The sequence below is a fragment of the Drosophila gunungcola genome (genome assembly GCF_025200985.1).
Source record: "Drosophila gunungcola strain Sukarami chromosome 3L unlocalized genomic scaffold, Dgunungcola_SK_2 000002F, whole genome shotgun sequence".
Classification (NCBI taxonomy): domain Eukaryota; kingdom Metazoa; phylum Arthropoda; class Insecta; order Diptera; family Drosophilidae; genus Drosophila; species Drosophila gunungcola.
This window is the reverse complement of record NW_026453178.1, coordinates 8,063,425-8,089,743: the sequence shown is the minus strand read 5'-3', so window position 1 is coordinate 8,089,743 and position 26,319 is coordinate 8,063,425. Positions and strand designations below refer to the sequence as shown.

Sequence of the window (26,319 nt, the reverse complement as noted above, 5' to 3'; positions counted from 1 at the left end):
CAATGCTAATCCACCCGCATTCACAAGAGCCAGATGGAGTGGCTTAAAGTGCGGGCTTTTGCGGTGGCACTCTAACTAATAGTTATTCCATCAAGGGCCAAATAATGCCAAGGACTCGCCTCTACCAATCGATCTGTGGTACCTTCGTTTTGTCGCACAAAATTTGCGTGTCAGGTCAGAGGCGTCAAAAGGTCGTCCTGAATGACTTGAGCACGAGTCTCAATTTAAAAGTCCTGCCGGATGTTGCCTGCGATGGCACACTAAGATTGTCGGACCTCAAGGCGGCGCAAACCCTGTACACGAGGTTGCAGGTGAAATTAACCCTTAAATTCACCCAAAGTTATAAACCATTTCATTACAAAGCAAGCCAAATAGCGTGTAAGACAAGTTAAAGGGTTTTATAGAATATTTTTATAAGCAGTTCCATTTGTTATGTAATTGACTATAAAATAGTTTTAATTTTATCCTGCCTTTTTAAAATTAACGCTAAGATTCTAAAACTTTCACCCAAACGTTTAATCTAAGTTTCAAAAAAAAAAAATACACAGCAATAACTTATGAGTAAACTTTACATAATAATAAGGACATTATTCTGTTAACCTTAATCATCATTATTTAAATCAACAAAATAAAAACAAGATAATTAAAAAAAACAAAACAAATTTAGTCTTATTATCAAAAAAAAAGTGAAAGGTTTTTCAACGAAACCCTGACACATATTTCATCACTGGAAGTCCAAAAACACTACACGTTCACTTGGAAAAGCTCTTAGTCGATTACCGATTCGTGCGACGACTTTATTACTTTTCCGATCGAATGAGAACTGCTGGCAAACAAACCATTAACCCATACACGCTCGCACACACTCAATTTACACACTGGACGAATTGAAGTGACGTGCTATGTGGCGCGATAAGACGGCTTCTTTTTGGGGTCTCGCAATTTCACAAGAAGTTCCTGAGAAACGTCACACAAACCCTATAAATTGTGAGCTTTATTGGGCCAACGTATTTTTATTTTTTTTTTCTTTACACATAAACACCTCGCTTCCATGTCGCAAAATAGGCCGCAAATATATTTGCACGTTTGGATTTTATTTCGCATTTCCAGTTGCGTCGCTACGACTCGAGCCTAAAAACTAAAACTAAAGGCAAAGGCAAAGGCCAGCAACAAATTGGAATGAAATCGATGAGCCGAAATGGGTGCATAATAAATTCGTGATAAATAAAATTGAAATTCGAACTCATCAGTTCCGTATTGGCACTAAGTGGATAAAGGTGGGTGGGTGGAGCTTTGACCTTGACTAAGATAAGCCAAATAGTTTGAAATATTCAGAGCTGGTCAAGAATCACAATTAGCCAAAGGAGAGAAGTCAGAGACTAGAGTCCAGGGAATTCAATATGCCATAAATGACCGTGGAACCTGTCCTAATGATATATTTATTGTTGTTGCGATTCAAAACATATGGCCCATTGCCTCAGGGGGGCTGATATAAAGCGAAGGGACCACGAATTGGTGTATATGAGACCCCATTAGAGTGGCCCTGAACACACATGTCGCTGCCCGTGTCCAATCCCCTCAACCACCCTATCACTTCAGATAAGCTCAACGGGCTTTCCCGACTTCTCCCTCGTGTGCCATTTACCCCAAAATATTGCGATAGGCCTCGCCATATGCTACGCACAAAACCAATCATCGTGATATTGATCTATCAATTAAAAGGCTTTTGCTGTTGCCACATCGCACGAGATATTAATTGTTCATAGGTAGGTATTATTTTCCTCCATATATGCATATCATACTCAAAAGTCGCTAGTCACTCGAAAAATCTAGACAAAGACATTCAAGATCCAGGTGGTTATCTCCATATTTATTTATAGTCGAGTTTGAAGCTGATAAAGCAAAAGCGTGACCTGTTCATAGTTTAGATTTTAAGATAACTTTAAAATTGAACAACTAATGATAAGTATTGAAATTTTAAATATCACAGTAGGGATAGAACCAACAAATAAATGAACAAATAAACGTACTTATAAAAAACATTTTTAGCTTAACAGATATTCTGCAATTTTCCGCCCTTATGACAAACATATGGTATAATTCATAAATTATGTTTATTCTGATATTTCTATATCTGAATAGATGTTTATGCTATTTGTTGATGATGATGAAATCGAGCAAATGAATAAATAGACTGACTAACTGGGCTGATTATTACAGAAGAACAGCAAGCGAAATGAAAATGAAAATGGAGCTCATCGAGAGTTGATGTAGCTGGAAATATTGCTTAATATCAGACAATGACTAAACTGCGCCCAAAGAAACAAAGGCACATCTACGACAATAGACAATGGAAGAGCCTTGTCTACCCCGCCTTTTCCTCCATCCATAGCGTGGTTTTCCATAACTGCTATCAACTGTGTAACTATTTAGCTATATACCCGCCTATATGCGACTCTGTGTGGGTGGGGGCGGGTTATTGTTGTTGACGATGTTGAAAGTAACGGCGGTGTAAGTGTCCAAAGGTGTTGAAACTGCTATAACAACAACCATAGCAGCGGAGATATAACCGAGTCGTACGATAAGTTAATAGCCGCAAATGGGCTTGAATGCAGTCAACAACAACACTGCCAAAGACAATATCAAGAACAGCAATAAAGGACTGATAAGATAAGTAGGAAAACGAGACATTGCACACACCTACACTCAAAAGCTATTTAAAGTGGCTCGATTTTAAACAAAATATTTCCTTTGATTTTCAAAAAGTCTACATCTACAAAGCCTAGTTTGCTTGCACAGAAATATAATCATTAATGGCTTATATGGACTAGAACCAGTTGGGAATTATAAGTGCCCTTATAAGAAAAGTCGTTTGACCCTCTATTCTACATAAATTATTTTAAAGTTGTTTGCTTTTACTGGATATGTTTTCAATATATTTATTTCTAGTTCAACTAATACAAATTTAATTGAGATGGAAAGAGAACAAGAAAAGACCTCAAGTGAAGGAGCTTTCACCGCAAACTTTATTGACTGTCACCCCAATCATGACATGATATGGATGATGTAATAATGGTCTAACCATAGACACGGCCTGTCTAACTAGCTCCGTCTCGGGGGTCTGTCTCCTACTAATGTTTTTTGTGGTCTGACTCCGGCTCTTTGTGTTTATAACACTCGAGGCAAAAGGGCCAGGCCAAGCCACAGAAACAGAAAAACTCGGCTGCCGAAATGAGCATAGAAACGTGACAGAATAATGGCATCACATAAACGTCTCATTGATACACGATAGCTCAGGGTGCGATGAAGTAAATGGCATACATAAAAGGCAGACACCATCGCACAAGCCAAATGTGGGGCAGCAACTCTTTAAGACCCAAGACGCAAATAGAGCTGGGTTGAATTACGCTGGAGTTTCAGACGAAATTAAGAGGTCCCAGTTCCAATTTATATGCTTCGTACAATGTACTTTGTTTTATACTTTAAAAACTTTGAAATTTGAGAGGAGAAATCTTGTAAATTATATACTTTAGATGTATACATTGATCTGGCTAAAATCTAAATTACTGATCATTAAATTTATAGTTATAACATTGACAATTTTAATCTTAATTAACTTACATTATAGGTCAGTTTTTATTATTTAACAAGGGGGATTTAATTGTTTCCAATATATTCCTTTGATCATCCGCCTAATGGAGCCCTTACTGTATCAATATTGACAATCACAGCCACAATTTGCCATTGCCATTGCTATGAGATGCAATCGCATCTGTAAATGTATCTGCATCTGCATCTGTAACCGGTTGGAACCGTTCACTCGTCAGATATTCATACAGAATGCATAATAGCGAAGGCGGCACTAGAGGCCACTCAACCGGGCGCGAATTACGTCATCCGATCGAGCGGTGCATTTATCCAATTGGATTCACACTATACCGCACCGCACTCACCGCAACTGGACTGCCACCGACGGTTTATTTTGTTGACACTTATCTGTTGATAATTATCTATTAAGCGAAGGAACACACCTATCTAAGCACAGGTACGTTTAAAAGCAAAAGTTGGGCAATTAAAAGAATATCGAAAGGTTTTCCCCAAGTGCGTATAAATTATCATGGCAAGTCGAAGCGAAACGGAGCGATCGCCAGCTTAATTAACGACAATTGCGGGGTGGGCAGATATAGTCAAGTACAAAGACTGGCGATGTGTCTGCCCTCCTTTGATCGATGTCAATTCGTGAGTCAACCGAATTCATGAGGCACGAATGAGAAATAGTCGGCAACGTACAAGTGCATGGAATAAATCATGGCAAAGGCGATTAAGAAATCCGTGAAATCCATGAAAAGCCAACCTGTTGCCATTACAAACTGTTCCACCGATAACGATCGGGAGCAAATCGATGTGTGTTTGCACATGGCTCTTATCAGTTTGCGTTTTCAAAGAAAAACGTATCAGAAATGTAAAATATATGCTCTTTTGTATATTTTTTTAAATGACGTATTCCGCTTTTATAAATGGCTGAGTCCAAGTAAGCCTTTTTTAATGCACTATTTTAGGTAGTATAGTATGGTTTTCAGTTTTCATAGTATGACTACCGTTTTTTTTTCTTTCTTTCCAGTATGAGTCATATTTCTGAAACTTATGACACAAAACAAATTGTAAGATAAGACATGGTACGAAAAAAAAAATTTTTTTTTATTATTGTGGGAAAATTTGTCCTTTTTTATTAAGCAATCACAAAATGTAAGTTTGTTTTCCCAAAGATCACTACAATTTTCTTAAGCGGAAATTGTCACTATCAATCATTGAAGTAGAAGCTTTTTGAAATAGACCACGAGATAAGATTATTTGATTGCAAACAGCTTTTAGATTGTTTGCCACAAAAACAACACATTAACCAATTAACCCATTCAGTTTTATACATGTACTTTTGTTCACGTATATGCTACTATGCAATTGTCAGAGAAGTAAAGTGGCAAAAAACGAGTGCACAAACTCAAAAGAAACTTCACAAAAGAGACAATTTGGCGACGTTCAAAAGAGGGAGGAGCTGCGGGGGGAGGGGACTTAGACAAACGACAAACTTTTTTGAAGGTTAATCGCGGGCGGGGGCCGGTTAATCGGGTGTCGAACGCGTTTTTCAAGTCCATTGAAACGGGTGACGCGCACGCTGAAGCTGGCGTTGACGTTACGCCGGTTGTGGTTCGCTTTTGATGCACAACAAAAAACATTGTCAGTCTGGACCAAATGGTATAAAAGTCAATTTTTAATTTTATTCACTGTCATTAAATTCATTTTTATTAAGTTTTTAATACTGTAAAATAATTTATCAGAGCATGATTCCTTTAAATTTGAGTTATGTTAAATATTATCAAAACATTTTATTTTATTAAACCATTCATATTCTTTGGTTAAGAAAATGTTATTAATTAAATCACTGAAATAATTTACATTTATTTCCAAATTTATAATCAATTGAGTGAGTTTTTGCCGGTTAAAATTAATTGTTTTAACAGGTTTATAGTTCATTGGTTTCAGTGGCATTCTAAAATGTAGTTAAATTGTGATTCCAAAACTAATCCATAATTTGTTTCTGTGTTTTCATTTCTTTTTTTGTTTTGCTTTGATTATAAAGTTCACCCAATTGTCGATTTGTGTTGTTTTTCTTATTTTGCTCCATTGGTTGATTATGACGCGTACCGTTAACCGAAGGAAACGAGTGATCGTTGTTGTACTTTTTGTTTTTTTTTTTTTATATTCAATATTTATGGGCTTCCTTTGTTGTTTTTTTTTTTTTTTTTTGCGTGCGTGCGGCCCGCCGTTCGGCAGCGGAATCAGAAGACTGTCCGTCTGTCGCGACGCGCACCTTTGCCGCGGCGCAGCCCGCTTTGATTGTGTGCGCGGGAGAGAGAGGGCCCCCAGTCGTTAGAATCGAGAGAGCGAGAGAAGCCCCCACAAATCAGCTGTTTGCCCGCTCTCCCGCTCTCTATGTAGACATCCCGTTCTATCGTTGCACTTTGAATGAAATTGGTAACGGCAGTTTGCATTAGAGCTTTTCTATAGCACACATTGCATATTGCGCAAATATATAATATAACGAAGCTCTCATAAATTTCGTTATGCAAACACGTCGTTGGGTTCTTCTCCGCGCAGCCTCTCTTCTTCATTTTTTCAGCTTCGAATGACGCAGACGAATGTCCCAAACGCTATGTCGATGATGACTGCAGAAAAAGCGACAGAAACAGACGGAACACCTACAGTGGACCCTAAGAAAGTCATTCCACATGCACACTTAAAATAGATAGAGGAGTACTCAACTCTAGCAAATTGCCAGTAAGTTTTTGTTGCCTACATCAGGGGGCAAACCTCTAAACTCCTTTGAAGTAATTAGATAATATTGTTTAAAAACAAATTATTGCTACCAACAAGATATACTAAAATTGTTAATAATAATGTTTTAATTTTTGATGTTGCTATTCAAAAATTCATGTAATACTTTTAATAATAAAAATTTATAGGAACAATCTTTAAGTTTAAACAAAATTGAATGATATATTGTATTTTAAATATAGAAAATTGACCAGTACATGCTGACATAATTTTTTATTAAAATAAATTTAAGTAAACTTGATTATAAAGAGCATTTAAAAAAAATCCAAAGCATTTGCTGTACTATATTTGACTTCACCAAATTAAAAAAAAACAAAACCTTTGCATCAGCTAGGATCCACGACTTAAAAATATTAAACTAAGACAGAAGTTAAATGTTTAAGATGTACTTTTTTAAAAGATTTATTATTTTGTTTATCTCTCTGTAGATGAATGACTGTACTTGGGTAAAAACAAGAAGTGCCCCAAGCGTGCGACAATCAAACAGCTGCGCGCCAACAAAATAAAACTCATGATGAAAAAGATCGAGATAGAATGCGGGAGAGGAAGAGGCAACAACGCTCGTCAAATGGGCTGTTTGCCCCATCAGCGCTTTCGTTTGCCTTTGCCTTTGCCAAGTTCAAAATTATTTAAAACAATTAATATTCATTTTGTTCCGTGTTGTTTTCAACGTGTTGTTGTTGCTTTCAATTAGCCTTGCTCAAACTGATGATCATCATGCTCTCCCTCTTCCCTTTCACTCTCTGTCTCACTCGGTTGATGAAGGTGTCACAAAATTGCAGTCATAAATTAATAAAAACAATCAAAATCGGCCAAATGACTCGAAATTTATTCAATTAATCGCTTGCTCAGGACTGCAAAACATGAATTTACATTATTTGAATACAGAGCCATGTTACAAAAATATACAATATGTTGGTAACCATATTTGGGGCCAATATAAGGTATTGAGAAAACGGATGAATTTTCTAAATGTGGTAAATACTAAAGGATGTAGCCAAATAAAAGTCTTTTATAGATTTTTTTGTTTGTTTTTAAAGTAATGATGTCTACCTGTCAATATGTTAGTTTATATTTTGTTTAAACTATTTTTTTAATATTTAGCTTTTGCTAAGTAACAAAAAGATACTTAATTAAGTTTATTCAACAGAATCAACAAAACCAATACAGTTTAAAATAGTTTCTTAATGTGCACATTTCTAAAACAAAAGACCTCTTTAGCCACTTATTATGGGATGGACTACAGGGAAGTAAATTCCAATTTAATTATATTGTTTTCTGCACAATGGCAACGGATTGCACACTATTCTCGATGAGCTAGCTGCAATTGTCGAACAAATTGTGGAGCTTGGGGTTTTATTGATTTTGCATGTGGATGTGGCAGACAATAGAGCAACTGGGGAACAGAACAGCTCATGGCGAACGCATTAATCTATCAGAGCCACGCTCCATTTACGCGGTAGACAAGCTGTGGGAGCGGTTCCATACCCTCCATTCATCACCCCTCCATCTCGCTAAATGTGTGTCACAATTAACAATACTAAATTACGCATTAATCAAGCACAAAGACAAAACTTTACCGTCATAACAACGAACAAATGTGCGTGCACAGCAAAAAACAAGTAGAAAATGAAATGATTTTAAGGATCTTTGACTTTTTATATCATAAACCTAATTCATTTAATATTTTTAAAATTTCTTAAAAAGTTCATTTTCACTTCATTTTCGGTATTGTGCAATTGCCGATTTATTAAATGTTTTGATGTTTTACCAAAAATAATAAATTGACAAAGGATTTATGGTTGTTGAATTTATTTTATTATTAATAATTAATGTACCAAACCATCCTTTTTTTTCTTTGTGTATCGGACACGGACATGGCAAAAAGATCTTAGGAAATATACATACATTTTAATTAACGTTATTTGTTTGTCAATGGCGGATGTCGATGGATATATGGACGGATGACTGAGGTGGGGATGACAGTGGATTGGGTTTGGGAAAATGGCCAAAAGCGCCGATATGAATCAGCTTCTGCCAAAATGTGTCCAAATCCCAATCATTTTGCTGCTGTTTCCGTCTCTTTTTCTTTGGCGCAAGACAAAAGACCCGGCTATAAATCGAAAAGTACCGTTTTGCCCGTTTGGCTCTGCGGTACTCGTTCTGCATACGAAAACATTTTGGAAGCACTGTTAATCCAGTGTTCCACAAGTGACATACCCTATAATCACGGTGGATCCCAAATTAAATTTTCTTTGCAAACAATAAAATTACTTTCAAAAATGTCTAAGCAACAAAAATCTTCTTAAACTTAAAATCCACCGTCAGCATAATTAATAAATAAACTTTTCAATTTTATTTATCTTATAATTGTTTCCAACATAGCTGAACAAATTAAAACCCGCTGTAATCAAAACCTGTTTAATTTATACTAACTATATAAAATTAACCAAAGACTTAAAAAAAATACTTTCTAGCATTTAAGAACATTTGGCTTTAAAACACATCTACAGATTCTGTAATACCAAAGGATTTTTCGTTTGAATTTTAAACAAACTCTATATGTGGTGATTCATTTTTATAATTTTAAAATCATCTGTAGTTCATATCGGGAAAAAGCTGCTAATACGATTTTTAGTTTTCAAGCTTCTTTTTATTTTGAAAAATAACTTCAAATTTATTTTTTATTGTCTGCCACCTTACATAATATATAACAATAATAATGGATATTTACCATATTATAACTAATGTACCAAGTACAGCGATATTAAACGATAACAATTAGGTTTTTAACAGTTTATTTTCTTTTTATGTCAGTCCAATATACTCCATCTGCACTTTAACTACTTATACCCAGTGGTAGTATACCACAATCGCCTGCTGAGAGAGAGACGAGTTTTTGGCTGGGAATGGGAACTGGTAGTAAGTGGGAACTGGGAACTTATAGCTGGTAACTGGTGACTGTCAACTGAGAGAAGTTGGCTTAGAAGAGCGACTCTCTTCTCGCACACAGCTGACGACAGCAGCTGGCCGATGTGAATTGGGTGAGTCATTTGGCCAAGACCCCACCTCCACAGCCCCAAATCCCCACATCCCCGCCTCCCCTACAAACCCATCGACCTCCGGGGGGTGACGACAACTGACATTAATGTTTCGCTGATGAAGACAAAAGCAAGAGACACACTATAATAATAACAATAATGGAAAGTATTTAAAAGAGAGACTCTACACGCGGACAGGTAGATGGATGGCGGCTGATGACGGGCAATCACATGTGGCTAAATGGATTAAAAAGCGGCCAAGAGAGCGAGCGAGAGGGAGAAAAGCTGGGCACGTAAATGAGCCACAGCCGGAACTTGGTCCGAAGTCAAGGTAAACTTTTATGGGCTTCGTTACTCACTTCTTTTCTGTTTCTGCAATTTTGCATGCGGGTGAAATTGAAAATACAATACAAATACACTGTGGAAAACCCATAAAAAGTGTATTTTATGCGCTACCTGTATGCGGTAGCAATTACTTCAGGCAAAAACCGACGAAAGGCAGTTCATAAAACTGTAAAAAGAGACAAATGATGCTCTTGTTTTAATGAACTTTAAAAGGGTGCGGGGTTAGTTTGGTTTTTACGTTTTTAGGTCGAATTTAATGAGGTTCAAATGTAATATGGAACAAAAGAAAATTACGTTTCCCCAAGTCAAAAAAAAAACTTTGTCTAAATAATCTTAAATTAAAGCATATATATATTTAAAAATATATAAAAGATAATTCTTTTATGAAACTTTCTATAGAAAGGAAGATTTTACAATTGACAGCCAATTCCAAAAAAGTTTAGGAAAGGTTAAGGAAAGGTTAAAGAAAGGTTAAGAAAGGGTAACTTCACCGTATTTCAGACCATTAAATTTCTTGTTAGTATTATACCTATTCTTTCTGTTTTTTTTTTTTTTTTTTTTGGAGCCCACCTGCAATTATGTTGGAAACAAGTTCACGAGGCTGCCAAGTCGCCCATTGTCATCTTTTCGGCATCAGATGGAACCGCGTGATTCTGGGAAATGGAAATTTTCGTTGACCTTTGCTGCTTTGGCATTGCTCCCCCATTCGACTCCAAAGTCGTGTTCCAAATTTCCAACATTTGCCATAAGCCAGCTAATGGGCAAATAATTACGGCCAGCATCTGGGCATCTAACGTTATCCGCTGGCTACCGTTGCACAATTGTCGGCTAACTGGGGTTGGGGGTCGAAATTAGAAGAACCCAGTTTGTTTTATGGCAATTGTGTTTTTTCTTCTCTAACGAATAATTGCTCTCAAGTTTAAGACACAGCTCTCGATTTATTTCCAAGTGCCGTTGGCTTTTAGAAGTTAACTTCACCGTTTTGGGTCGGATCAAAGGAGTCACATGAACACAGTTGGGGTTCTTAACCAGAAAACAGTTGGGAACTGTCGAAATATGCATTAGAATAACTGGGTGCTATCTTCAAAGGCAGCCGTTATGAATAAAATGTATGCATTTAAAAGAAATACTTTAAGATTCGATAACAAAAACTAAAAAAACTGTTGATATTTTAGCATGAGAGATAATTGAGTAAAACTTAAATTTTAAATAGCCACAATAGAATTTCAAGATTATCTAAAGTTGTAATCTCCACAATTAAAAATCTTATTACTTCAAGATTTCTGTAGAGACTCAAAACAGTCAAATGTATTTGTATCTAAATTTTTTTTAAATGGTATTGGTAATTAATTTGTCCGATGTTTAAATATCAAAAACTTTAATACATAATTATATTTTAAAAGGCCTATTAAGATTTTTATTTGTTTGTTTACCAATTTGGCTGATTTATAGGCAAAAGTAAATAAAGTTTTATTTGTTATCCCAAATTATTGAGCTTTCTATACTTTTTTGGAATAAAAACAAGGTTATTTTTGACGTTGTTGTTAATAAAAGTTTTGTTCAGGGTTCCTGAAATAGGTATATGTGTCACTGACATTCAGTCATTTCTTAAAGATATTCAACACCTTATTTATTTTTCATAGCTTGTTTAAAGGTTTCTAAACGCAATGAATTTTCGAAAGCCAAGAAACCTTTGCCAGTTCTAATTCTTGGGGTCCCTGGGAGCTAATTGCCCGTTCTCCATCGCTGACTTGCTGGCCGTCAGGCATTAGTAATGAACTCGAGTTGAGTACCTTGATACGCCTGCTGGCTGCACTAATTCGAGCTTGATCCGGAGGCGCTTTGTCTTTGTCTCCTCGCCAGCTGTTCCCTTTGTCAGTCGGGCAGATTGTGAGTTCATCAGTTTGTCAGTTAGTCAGTTTGTCAGTTTGTCAGTTAGTCAGTCATTAAGTGGTCCAGTGCGTGGAGTGTCAATGAACGGCGGCGACAGAAGCTTGGGATCGCCTGTGAGCACCTGTTCTCGTTTAAATACCAAAGCCCAAGGTGCTGTGACAGCTGCGAGGCGGCGGGTTAAGGTTAAGGCCCAGATGATTAGGAGTCAGACCTTATACCTTATGGTTGAAATAAAAAAGATTCTCTATGTAGAATTATATCTGCAAATCTCCATCTCTCACTCTGTCTCTCTAGATTGCTCGTAAATCGTAAATCAGCAAAAGCAAAATGGGCAATGGGCTATAAAAGTCCGGCATGGGTATACAAAATACATATTAAATTGGGACAGGAAATTAAAACGTTAGCGACCAGCTGGAGCAGAAACGGTAACAGCCAACGGAGCTCTCCAGCCCATATGATAAGCCCCCCCAAACATGTGGAGCGAGAAACCCAACGAGCCAAAGTTGAGCAGCTGGCAAAGGGCAGGGGAAAAGTTGTAGCCACCACGATTAATAATGCCCAGACATGGAGTAAGAAAATGAGAAAAAAGTGCAAGTAACATGTGTATGTATGTACTTTACTGGACCGGAGTGGACCCATTGTAGCAGTGGCATTTGGAGCCCGGAGGGAAAAAAATGGGGCTACATCGTTGAAGGCGGTGTCCACTTCCTTCACCGATGACTGAGTGAAACTCTTACAAAGAAAGCAAACGATTGTTTAGGCTTTCTATACAACTTTGGTAATGAGTGTTCAAAATAGATGTATATTAGTGTGGCCAAGTGATTAAACGAAGCAACATTTACTAATGTTTCGTTAAAGTTAAGTTATGGGTTCCATTGTTTAAAACATCATTAACTATCATTGATAAAAAAAAAAAATAATGCTTAAAGCTCTTCTGTGAGTCATATATGATGATCTAAAAAAAAGATTTAGCAGAATACTTGTATTTTATTTTTGGAATATAAGTAAAAATAATTAGCATATCGCTGTTTTTTTGCCGAACAGGAAGTTTTAAAAGTGTTAACCAGCCACTTGGTGGATATTTCTTTGTGCTCAATTACCTCTGAAGTACAAAGAGGTCTTCGTCCAGACAATATAACTCATTTATGAAGATTTCAGTTTTCGTCGGTTATATATATTTGTTAATTTTTTATTTGTTTACTAAGGTGTTTTTTTATTCAAATTTGTTTGGACTTTTTGAAGAAAACCAAAGCAAATGAGACAATCAAAAACTTTTGAGCATTATTATGTAAATTCAGAGTTTGTGGATGAGTTTGTTATCGGGCCTGGTAGCTTATAGTGCCATTGACACTCTCTGTGGGTCTGTCGGCCTGACAGGTTTATCATTATCATTTTCATAATGCGCCCTTTTACTCCGCTACCCCCTTTTCTCCACCAACTCACTTAACAAATGACTATTGTTATAGGGTTCTGCCTGCTGATACTCACTCAGTTTGTATACGCATACTGTTAGTCATTGTTTTGGGGCCTGGAGTGTGAGGGTCTGTATGTGAGTTGCATGCACAAAGACGACCCCCAAAACAAGTGTATAAGTTGTTACTCAGAACTTCAGAACCCCACGCCCGCCTTTTGTCCATCCTCTCGTTTTATATAGTATTCCTATTCCTTTTCCAATTCCTATTCCTATATTATTTATGCATGCTCATGTGTGTCAATATTTGGTTTCCTAACTAATTATCAGTTCAGCGCACTCTGTGAGCAGAAGTCGGTGGCAGAGTGAGTGTCAACGCTTTGCGGTTGTCTCACCTCGGTAATTTGAGAGTTCGTTTAACTTTGCTTTTCAAATAAAGCCAGATCACAGGCAGATAAAGCTTTGGTTATATTTGGACACGGGTAAATAAGGAAGCAGCATCAGCTGTTCGCCAGCAACAGTCTGCTAATTCTGCTAAGTTACAGTTTTCATTTTACAGAGCTTTGGTTGGGGTCACCACCACCACACCACCTAATTCTGATGACCTTCAGGCGCATTTTTTGATACCTTTAGGCCCAGCATATGCATAAATTGTGTTGGCCGCCTTTGTTTCTGTTTCTGTTTCTATTTCTATTTCTGTTTGTTTCTTGGCTGCTTCCACTCTTGTGATGTTTTAATTGCCGCTTGAACCTTGAATTTGCACACACCACAGAGTGCTTTTGGTGGTCACCAAACAAAAAAAAAAAAACAAAAAAACAACAAAAAACTCTACAAAAGCCGCTTGAGAAATGCTCGTAATTAAAGCCATAAAAATGAGTAAATACCGCATTTATCTTTAGCTTTGCTCTGTTTTCTGCGTTCTTTATTGTTAAGTATATTTTTTTTTTCGGCTTCCTTTGTTCGACCTCTGACACGGGTATCTTAAGTATTTCCCTAATGCGAACAAATTATAACTTTGTGCAATTCTCCATGACTTGACCTTAGAAAGTTGATCGCAATAGAGTGAATGCTAACGAGCGTAATGTGGATGGTAATACATTAATGGTAATTATCATAAACTATTGGGCATTCACAAAGCTGGCCATAAATCATTCTTTCGGATAGATAGTCTGCACAATTAAAGGGTATAAGTATTAAGGCTGAAACAATGCAACTACGAATTTTATTAACTCTTTGCTGGCTAAAAATAGCATTAACTCTTAGTTTTGAATTCCGGTTTTTAAAACATGCTAATTTATAGCAGCGTATGGCTAAGTGTTATACGAAATAATCTTAAATTGGGTAATTAATAACTTTGTGAACAATATGATTGACACAGCTGACGTATTCTAAGCGACCCTGACTACCTAAATCTGGCGAAAGATTGGAATAGCTGCCAAAAAAAAATACCGGATTGGGGACTACCCTCTTCGCCACAACGATAATCCCTCCCCGAACCACAAATCATACAGTTCTATTGTCCGCTGAGAATATTATAAGTTCAAATGAAATGTCAATTCAAAACTTACGCAACCAATCCGCCCAAGAAGGCAACTGGACCGCCGCCGATCAGGCGAATCTTTCGATGACAGGAATCGAACAGGGAGGTACGGGTGGGCGCCTGCGAAGTGGGTGACATGATGATATGGCCACCACTGTTGTTGCTTCTGCTGCTGCTGCTGATGTTGCTGTTGCTGTTGCTGTTGCTGTTGCTGCTGGGATATTGCCGATCACTTGGCCTGCTAATGAGGAGTTGTTGTTGCTGCTGTTGTGCTGCTGCTTTCCACGCTTGTTGTTCACTTGTTTTGCAATTGTAATTACCAATGTAGTTATTGTTGTTGCTGTTGCTGTTGCTGCTACCACTACAAGTGGTGTGCCTGGTGTTTTTACTGTTTTTATAATGAGTGTTGTTATGATTGTTAATGCAACTATTAGACAAACTGTTGCTGCTGCCGCTGGTGCTGCTGTTGCTGTTGATGCTGCGACAACTGTCGTCGTCGTCGGTCGATGTTGCCGCTGCTGATTTTGGCTTCTTGTTGCGCCTGAGAGCCGATGCGAAATTGTAGCTGCACGGCTCCTTCTTTTTCTTCGGCTTCTTCGGCAATTGCTCGGTGTTTGTGGCTATTGCTGTTGTCAAAAATAACAAACAATTGTCGCCTTGCTGATAGGAAGTTGCTGATGCTGCTGATGATGCTGCTGCTGCTGCTTCTTGAAATAATATTCTGTGTCAATTGTTGTCTCCTCGGCTGTGACTTTGGGCAACTTGTGTTGCTGCTGCCGGAAGCGTTGCAACAGCGTTTTGCGCTGCTGTTGCTGCTTGCCGCTTGGTGTTGCTGCTGCAGATGTTGCCGCTGTCGTCGTCGTCGTCGTTTTCGTTCCGAAACCGAGTTGCACGATGTGCTGTGTGGGCGCTCTCAACATTATTCACTGTCACTTTTGGCTTCTCTATTTTATTTTGTCACTATAATTCACTCATTTGTTATTGCTTCTGCTGCTTCTTTTGCTGATGCTAAATGATTTTGCACACATTTTAATTTGATTCAGTTCGTTTTTTTTTCCATCTTTCACTCTTGTTAAGCCAAAACTTTCTTCTAAATAAAAATAAAACAAATAGGGAATTAAGTTTCAAAGCGAACTTTCAACTTTTTTTTTTTTGTTTTTTTTTTTGTTTTGGCCATTCCCTTTTGCCTTGCTTTTGCAAAATGGCAAAAAGGCCATTGAAAACTTCTCGTGCTTTGGGTGCCAGTATGTGTCATTCAATGGCTTCAAATTTTTCCACAAGAACTGCACAGTGGAATGAGTTTGATTAAACCTGGATTATTGCCGCACTAGATTTTGGCCAAACTAATTGTTGCACATAAATAAGCTCGAAAGATTTAAATCTAAAAATACAAACAAAATCGATTTGACGAAAGCCTTAATCCACATAATCCCAACAAATCCAAAGGGGCTGGAACCAATTTTGTAATAAATTCTCATGCGGTAATCTCCCACAGTGCGATGATGATGATGATGATGATGATGATAATAGCAGTGCCATGTGCTTTGAGCTTTTGTATTTATTATTTAGTTTTAATACATATAAATGTGCGCGCTTTCTGGGCATAAATGTGCCCCCCATATATACATACATGTATATTTGAATATGTGTATATATATATATTTATATTATATTGTGTCGTTAGAAAACGCGATCGCGTGAGTTTTTCGACTCGTTGCGTAGTTCACACAAAACAAAAACAAATGCAAAACTTATTCGCAATGGAGAGTGATTTGATTTGAGTAGGCGCGATTCGTTGGTGTGAGTTGCTAAGCTTAAATCCGCTTATATGCTAATTAGATTTACTAAAGAAATAAATTATAAGTTTCTTCCCTTTTTGTGCTGGCTTGGGTTTGGTTTTTGTTTTTGTTATTCTTGAACTTATTTGTTTGGCTTTTTCCTCACTGCAGTTAATTAATGCAAATGTTCCAAAAACACCCAAGGAAACACACAACAAGTCGAAGATTTAATTGTACAAAATAAAATAAAATAAAACTCATTCAGCAGTGTGCTGCTGCCATTTCTGAGTTCCTTTTCACATTCGATTCAACTCAAATCGTCTCTTATTTATGCCTTTTTTTTAAGACATTACTTTAAGACAACGCGCCGGCACAGGCCAAAAGAAAAAGAAAGTAAGAGGCGGCAGCGTCATCCGCTGCTTACGCAATCGCAGGCAAAAACAGCGAAACGACAAGGCAAAATTAAAACACATCATTAAAGAAGCACGACCAAGAAATGGGCTGGGCCTGGGCCTGGGTCCCAACTGGAAACTGGAAAATCTGCAGCCTACAAGATTCAGCAGGGGAAACAAGCAGAAGATATACAGACTTAAATCAACTCAAGACTGCAACGTGTCAAAGGAAAAAAAAAAATAAAAAATAAAAAACGAAAAAAAAAGGAGTTGGACACCCGATAACCTTCACCCAAATACCCACATATAAATGGATTGAATCCACCCCAGCCTTGTTCAAAAAGAGAAGGGCACCTAGTCAAGCGAATTAGATTGGGAGCTGATTGAACCGATGGGTGGATATTTGAAACTATTTGGTAAATGCAAATCGATATAATGGTAATGGTAATGGTAATGGCACAACAAAATCAACACAAAAGGATTGCCATTGATAAATCAAAGGGGCTAGGATGAAGTCATATCCTTGGGTAATGGAAATCAAGATGATTTAAGGCAATTTTTAAACTACATGATTGAAATTCAATTTTTTTGTGATTTTTAAAATTGATTTAAGATGGATGCAAGTTGACCAGAAAACAATAAAAAGGGACTTAAGTAAAATCAGGCTACCTAATTACGTACTTTACCTTTATACTTCTAGTTAATTCCCATAATGCTTGAAATACATTTTTAATGAAAGCCATGTACTTGTATTTCTTTATCGTTATAAATATATTATGATTTTGATTCAAAAGGAATGAAATTTCCTTTCAGCGCTGATTCATTGTCCAAAACTCTGACAACATCCTATAATTATAGAATTTTTCTGAAATTGCGGGAATCAAGACCAAGATAATGCCCTGTTTGACGTCAGCTAAGCAGAGTAAGCCATGCTCAAAAGCTGGCGATTTCTGTATCGCATCATATATGTATGACACATGGATTTCAGCTTTATGAATATGCCACAGAATTTCCCGGCACATGACAAACAAGAAAGAGCTTATCTGGCATGAACAACGTGCCCGATGAGCGAATTCAGTGATTCAGTGGCACGAGACAAGCGGTATGACGACCAAAACAGGCAGTTGATAGTAAATATATGCATATACATATACAGCAAAATTATCTGCACCTCAAACCATGGCTTACGGAAAAGTAAAAGAAAAAGGTGTGAAAAATAGAATGGCCTCTGTTTTGACACCTCCGGAAACTTGAAAACTTGGGAACTTGGGAACTTTCACATTTGGCGAGTACTCGAGATTGAATTGGCTCAGATGATGATGGGTGGTGCCGGCCACTACCACCTGGCTGGAGAGTGAAAATGAAAACCGAAAGTGTGTCTTATGGATTGGCGACTGTAAAACACTTCTAGACCTGACAATTTGAAAGGTGGAAAACGGAACACTTTCCATGTCTTTTAATTAGCAAATTACATGGCTGCAATTCTGAAATGCTCTTTGTGGATTTTGTTTCTATTTCTATTTCCATTTGTCAGGCACGTTGTTAGCCATATAAATGGCCAGAATTAAGCCAAGCTGGCAGCCATGAAAAGTTTCCAAAGAAAGCCGAGTGCAAAGGCATGAAACAATCTTATACAGGTGATCACGATGATGATGATGACACTTGGGATTATTATTTTTTTAGAGTTTTTGGTAGGTTCTCTCATACCCGGCAATTGACACTAGGTGGATGGAATGGGGCGGCGGGTTGAGTTCGTTTGAGAGTGCGCAACACGCTTCGAGAATTTTAAAATGAAAGTTCGTGCCCGTTCACGGTTGACAAAGCATGCGGAAATCTCAAGCTCAAGCTCAAGCTCAAGAAATAAATCGCTTAAGAGCAAAATAAAAGTGTGAAGTGGAGAAGAGGCGAAGATAAGTCGGTATAAAAGTCTAGGCAAGAAAATATAATTATATTATTTTAATGTGTTTTCTCTGCTCTGCCTCGGCTGTTTGCCTTTTCCTTATATTTTCCTCTTTTTGTTTTTTTTTTTTTTATCCGCAGCAGCTGTCGTTTTCTAGCTGGCATTACTGTGAATTTTCAATTAAGCCAAGCCAAGCAAGCTGCTGCCACTGCAAACCATTCCATTCTCCGCCATTCCATTTCAATGTTGCTGCTGCACAAAAATGATGATGATGATGATGATGATGTTGATGTTGATGAAAGCTTTCTCCACTGTATGCCCCTTGCCGATTCTTCGGTTTTGGTCGCTTGGAAGGGTTTCAACTGGGCTTTAAATCTACTCTGTACCCAGTACTCTGTACTCTGTACTCAGTACTCAGTACACAGTACTCTATACTCAGTACTCAGCGAAGCAAGAAGTGTCATGGAGTGGCAAGGTTATGCGCTGTGCATAAGCAATTAGATTTGCGGTTTCCACTCCACTCGGATGATGATACATCCATCTATAAGCGAGCGATTGTGGATTGTGTGCCGCTTTGTGCCCGCAAGAGTCTAAACAGCTAACCAGCTTTTAGGTCACACAACACACATATCGCGGCTACACACACATTAAGTAGAAATGGAAATTGATTTGATGGCGCTACTACTTCGATCATTACTGGAACAGAAGTCTGTTTGCAGGGGGATCGCTTGAAATGAGCACAGCGTTCTCTATCATATTTCACAATCGCTTGTAAAGTCTACATTTAGCTTTTTACACTCATTAATGCTGCAGCAATAAAACGTTGCTAAATGGATTATCAATTAGCGTTTTCGTTTAGGGTTGTAAACATTTAATATTCATAATTTGATTTTTGCTTATTACTTATCCATTGAAAGTGATAAGAAAGAAATATTATATATAAATAATGCTGCTAGCTAAATGGAATACAAATTAGCATTTTTATTTAGAGTGGTAACATTTTTCTCTTCATATTTTCAATACCTTTTTATTTAATTTTTTAAATTTCTCCATTTTTTCTAGTGATTAGAATATAAATCAATTTGAAATGCTTCGATCTTATTTGTAATGGTTTCTATTTAAAGCATAGAAACTAGAGCAGCAAATCATATTAAATTGATTTAAACTAAATAGTTATGGATGTCTGAAAAAGAAATTCAAACCTCTGTTAATCAGTATGGTTGGAAACGAATTGGAAATTTCGACACACAATCTAATATTATAAATTCGCTTCATTGGAATAGGCACCTTATCAAGTGGAATGGAAATAATATGATTTGATGTGGATTGTCAAATGTTCTAAAAGCTAGTACTAGCTTAAAGCTGAACATGATTTATTAAGATCAAAATAATTTAAAAATATGGTAAACTAATCTGAAACTTTAACTATATGTAATGGGTATAGTAAAATCAGAGATTTAAACACTTAGTTTGACAATGAAAACTAAATGATTTTATTGTAGGTATATAGGGCAACACAGATAGCATTTATTTGAACCCTATCGGATCGGGCAATGGGCCAAGCCCCTGATTCAAGGGCTCGGCCCCGCAGATGATAGATCGCCATCCATGTGGATCATGTGTTGTGTGTGTACTTGCATCGATCGCAGCCGTGCGTTCAGCGATTGCAGCAATTTTCACACTCCGAAGGCCGCACACAATTACTGACTACTGACTGATTAACCGCCGATCGGAGTGTGTGAGTACGCAAATGGGCAGAGACAAAAGAAAAACGGAAAACTGAAAACGGAAAACGGAAAACTGAAAACCGATTCGTCGATCCATGATCTACGTGTGCAGTTGGATGGATCTGGGATCTCTCTACGATTGAACGTTTCAATTCGTTGCTGTCATCTAAAACGAAGCGAAACCTGAGCGATTGCAGAGCCGCGATGTTCTCACGGCGAGTTACACAAAAAGCCGCACATCACGTTTCCAGCATTAATGTGGGGTCCCCCCCGCCAGCACCCCCCAACCCCCCCTCCTAAATCCGATCCGGATTGCTCCACTGTACCCTCGTTTCACTGTACTCCAAACTTCAGCTGTTGCTTCAACTCCAATCCAAGCCATTCAGGCTGCGCCATAAACTTGTACTGAGCCCAAAACGTGAGAGAAATAAGAAAGGCCAAAACTGAACGACAAAAAGCCAAGAAGAAGTCCCACTGAAATTACCGAAGAGAAAAACAATAAAAATAAATACATAGACCCAATTAAATCGTGTAAAAAACAAAAAAAAAACGCGCGGAGAAGCCTCGCATACAAATATATATATATACATATATATGAGTGTAAGTCGCGCTAATTAAGCAAATTAGTAAAAAGCAAAACGAAAATATGGAAAAAATTATTGTGCTGCGGTCAGCGGCGCGTCTGCTTTACCCACTTTTTTTTTGTTTTTTTTTTTTTTTGCTTTAGACGGCGGCGCATTGTCAACAAAACTGAAATTTGACCCATAAAATTTCCCACAAAATTATAGTAATTTGGCTAACTCAATTTGATGAACGAAACACACAAAAAAGCACACAAAACAGGGAGATAAAATTATAGGAAAATCAAGCCGTTAGGGAAATGCGGGATGCGACTGTGGGCTGTGGGAGTCGATTGCAAAACTAGCCGAAAATTGTTTGCCAGCGCTGCGAGGAAAAATCGAGGGGAAAAACCAGCGCAATTTTCACCAGTATCCAGTTACCGAACTTCTTCTTTTCCATGTAACTTAAGTTGAAAATGCCGACGAGGGTAAAATGGTGGGAGAAGTTTGGGAGGGGAATTTGATCAAAGGGGCCCAACCGCATAATTATAGGCCGCCGATCTCAGCGACTATCATTGCAGGCGGTGGGCGGACGAGAGCAACTGGAGGACAGAAAAGGGGCCTGCAACGGAACTCGAGCCACCTCTTTAGATGGAAAAGCACGGTGGATCTTGCTGGGAAGTCTACTCATTTGAAATCAGCGGGTAGGCATTACTAATAACTCTTAACTGGCATAGGAAAGTGTTTTTTTTTTATCGCGAGGAAACAAAAAGCTTGAACTTTAATAGCCGTAAACTAAAATTTTCATAGCCCAAACGTACATAAATATATCTTAAAACCGGTCTATTAATCCCCAAACATGCAGTAAAAAATTGTTAGAAAAATATAAAAAATTGTTGAATATATATGTTAGTTAATCTAGATTTTAATAAAGAAATATTAAGAAAAACTAATACTTTAGTAGAATATTTATTCCAATAACTAAGCTTCTTTATCCATAAACTCGGTAAATATTTGTTTAAAAAGTGTTTTAAATTAAAAAAAAAAACGTTAAAACAATGTATACCTCTAGATACTTCCTTTAAAATAAACAAACTATGATTTTCCTATGCCAACAGCTTTAAAATAAAAAGGCACTTAATTTGCTGATCACCTCAGCTACGAAAGTGCATCGGTAGCTTCCTCCATAAAAGTTTTGATTACCTCTGCTCAAAATGCAGAAGTTGTAGTCAACCGTGTTAACAAGATACATGAACAGCGATGGGCAAGGCAATAAGTCAAGTCGAACATGTTAATTTTCATAAATTTTGATCACTCCACAACCACAGTGCCTGGGACGAATGTCTACGTTTGGTCATTGAAAATGGGTGAGATGGGGAGGGGTTTTTTTGTTTTTGTTTTTTTTTTACTTTGTTTTTTGTTTTTTGACAATGTTGTGGGAGCGCAGCACAGTCTTCTCATACAACATCTCGAGTGCTGTTGAGGCTGTTACAAATCCTCAAGAAACAGGCGGGGGCGGCATGGAAAAAAACACGATTGCAACACGGATATTTCATCTGCTGTGCGGCGATTTGGCCACCAAAGTTTATTTTACTTTGTCTCGATACATTTTTGTTTCTGTTGTATTCCTCCACAGATTTGGCCAGCGCCAAAAACTGACGGCTAACAATTATTTAGGAGGCCTGGTGGCAAGTGTATCTCTGTATCTCGCAAAAATAGTTGCACACGCGTGCAATTAGCGGCGCGTGTTTTTTTTTAAGTTGGAAAGGTGAAGGAGGCGTGAAAGTGCTTTTTGTGTGACGGAAACATTTTGCCAATTTTCACTGCCTGCTGCACTGTATTCGCTTATAAAATATGAACACATATGCATATATACATATTTGCGTTTATTTTCGGAAGCTTTTAGCGGCAGCTAGCAAAAATACAAAAAAAAAAAAAAAAAAAAAGGACTAGAAAATCGGGGCAAAGCTGGGAAAAAGCCTATGATGGCAAAATGCCGACAGCTGAATAATAAATTTAGCACGGGCTCTTCGATTTTTCCGATTTCACATCGGTTGGCTTTCGATTTGGTTCGCTTCGGTTTTTTTTTGGTTTTCGTGGCTAACACAACAACAGCTGACATTGACACTTTTCGTGCGGCCTGGCGGCGCAGAAAAATCGTTTAAGGTTATTTATAAAAGCAAAAATATCGAGCAGTCCCCACAACACAAAAGCAAACAGCCCGTGCAAAGCTATGCAAAGGAAAACGCACAAAGAAATATCAAAAGCGGGCAAAAATTGCCCTGTCAGATTGAAATTTCCGTTCAAAACGAATTTGGCTTTGCACTATAAAAAATGTTTATACATTTTAAAGGATATTATATAAAATACAACTATATGGCTAACAAAAAATAAAACTTTTGTTTCATTTTAACTCATGCCAATAGATACTTATTTTATTTTCACATTATTCAGTACATTTTAGAAATATATAATACCAAAATTGTTTTATTATTCTCTTAAGAGTTACTAGTCTTAAAACTGGCATTCAAAAATAGGTTTAATAAATTGGTGATAATTTTCTTTTAAAAGCTATTCTACAATTTTTGATTGCCAATTTTGCATATTTGCATGTTGATGATTGTTAATAATCGAAAACATTTAAGCTTTTCAGTTCGTTTAAAAATAAAACGAAGATAACAAAACTAAAATCCTAGATTTATGCTAAAAATTTATTAAGCTTTAAATTTAAAAGTCTTAGCTGGGAAGCCAGTTAAATGATTTCAACTGCGTGCTAAAAAATATACGAAATATCGAACGATGGCAGCAAAAAAAGAGGTTAATTCTTTATTCGCCTGCTCGGAAGCAGCAACAAATTCAGTATCCAAACGCTTAATTTCCGCGTCGCTGTCGCACTTAACCTTCAACTCGCATTGAAGCCAATTTGCTGACTGTTGTCTTCTGTTGTCGTTTTCCCCTTCTAGTTTCGTTTTCACACCTCCGCCCACTGGCGGCGCCATTAAATCAAAATTTATGAAGTGATTCTAGCAATGCGACGCCGAGTGTTTCGGATTGCCCATTTGCTCGCGTTTTGAATGAGCTTAATTGTTGCCGATTTCTGTATTTCAGTTTCAGTATGTACCCCCGTTAAAGGTCAAACGAGCATTTTGCAAAGTAGTAGAGAAAAGAGTCGAGAAGGAAAAAAAAATTAGAAACCGAAACCGAAACTGGCAAGTCACACACGTCAGACAGACCCCTCCCCTCCTCAGTAGAAAAGCTGTAGAATTATTGGTATCATATCAAAAGAAATAAAAACGAGTTCTACAACTGGCGAGCAGGAAGACGGAGACAGATATGGCTGAATAAGGGAGATGGAAATAGTCGTGGTACACGGCTGTGTGACGTGAGATGCACATGCAATGGATGACATGATATACATAGATAGGTGTACCTCTCCATATACCCATATCTGTGAGCTGGTTTGTGTTATTCTGTTCGTTGTTGACTTGTTGGCTTGTTGGTTTGTTCGTTTGTTCATTTGGAAGCTGCCCGGCAGCATATATGGCATAACGGTTCACTGGAAAGGCGGAGAAGTTTTCGGGTCGCTAACTAACCCAGTTACCAGAAATTTATCCGCCAGCGTTTATAACTGTGACTATCCTTTTCCAAATAGGTTAAACGATCGATTAATCCGCAGCGAAAATTAAATAAAAAACACAACACAGCCGAATGCATATGGATGAGACTTCTGATTAAATACGACTAATACTGCATTGTATCTATAGATTTTTTCACTGGAATTAAGCTGAGTGGGGGAAATACCGTGAGAAAAGTATTTCATCACAAGGGAAAACGCTCAATAATAAATAGTATAAAGCAACTATAAGAACTAGTTGATGTTTATACGATATCAAATTGCAGTGGGAAGTTACAAGCCATATATCAAAGCACTTTTTAAGCGGCTTTCTAAAAGGCTTACAAATTCCTTTAAAGCAGCTGTGATTTAGTTTTCACGAAAAGTTTAAATTAAAACCGCCTTTTATTTTCGTTATATATATATATATATATAATATAGAAAACCAATTCAATAGTCAAAATTCATCTGTTAGATAACATCGCACCACAAAGGCTTGGATCAATTTAATTCATCTACCATTCGCAAAAGTCCATGGGAATTCAACTATGGGAATCCGCAACTAATTCCAGTTGGTTTTGCAATTTTTAGCATGACCTAAAAAAATCGATAAATGGCCTAGCGCATTTGATGGCCAAAGGGTTTACCAGGGGCTGACGAAAGGGGAGGGGGTTGGCCGGAAGGTGTGAGAAATAACAAGCTGCTGGTTGAGCCACTCGTAGTGTTGTTTTTTCAGCGCATTGAACACGTAGGCGTCAACGGGGTTGACAAAAAATAAAAAATAAAAACCCAACCAGGATGTGCACAGAAAAAAACGATCAGATGGGGCCTTTATTATCTTTAAACCTTTTTTAAATTCTGACTTTAAAGTGTGAAATGGCTAACTGTAATTAATTTCAAAATTTTTAGCTTTTAACATTAAGACACCAGAAAAGTCCGATAGAATTAAATCATATTTAATAATTTTTAGTTCGACTAGTATTCGAACCTACACATTTTTAAAAGATTTAAACCTAATTTATTTATTTTGAAGACATTTATGAGAATTGTCTGTATTTGGCAATTGAAAAACGATGAATGAACCAGGGCCTTTTTTAAATTATGAAACAGATCATTGATTTTCAAGCTTTAGTAGTTGTTAAATTCTATTTAACAAGAATATCAGAACAGGATTATGAAAATACACCCATTTTTTTCTGTGTGGCAAAGAAAACACCTGACAATGCGTGAGGGGCGAGGGGGCGGCAAAAAGAAGGGAGGTTTGAGGGATGGCCAGACAGACAGACAGACAGACAGAGAGACATACAGACAGGAAGCCCGTGAGGAAGGAAGTTCCTGCCGCTGCGGCAAAGGAAGTGGTTAAAACAATATGGCAGTGGTAGGAAAAAGTAGTGGTGGAGTGGCACACCAGCAACATTGTGAATGTACCGTTGTTGTTGCTGCTGCAGTTTCGGTATTGTTGGTGTTGTTGCTGCAGTTTCTGCTGTTTCTGCTGCTGTTGTTGCTGGTGTGCCAATTCTAAGCGTTGCATTGGCAACAGTCGCGCTTCGCCGGTTTCGCAACTGAACTCTCAGCTGCTATTGCTCCTCTGCAGTTGCTGCTGCTGTGCTGCTGCTGTTGTTGCTGCTGCTGCTTCTGCTGCTGCTGCATTGCGCGTAATCAGTGAAGCAACAAACCGTGGCAGCTAACTGCAACAGCAACAATAACACGCCAGCAATCGCGGCTC

General features: G+C 37.6%; 1 protein-coding gene across 1 annotated transcript in view; it reads right to left on the bottom strand.

Annotated features, from left to right (window-relative positions):
• Positions 1-26,319, bottom strand: part of LOC128257084 (MOB kinase activator-like 2) — a 35,105-nt gene that overhangs the window by 8,298 nt on the left and 488 nt on the right. The window contains 2 exon segments of the mRNA XM_052987902.1: positions 14,652-15,313; positions 15,316-15,713. Of these exon segments, the coding sequence (XP_052843862.1) occupies positions 14,652-15,313; positions 15,316-15,543 (890 nt within the window). The 5' untranslated portion in view covers positions 15,544-15,713.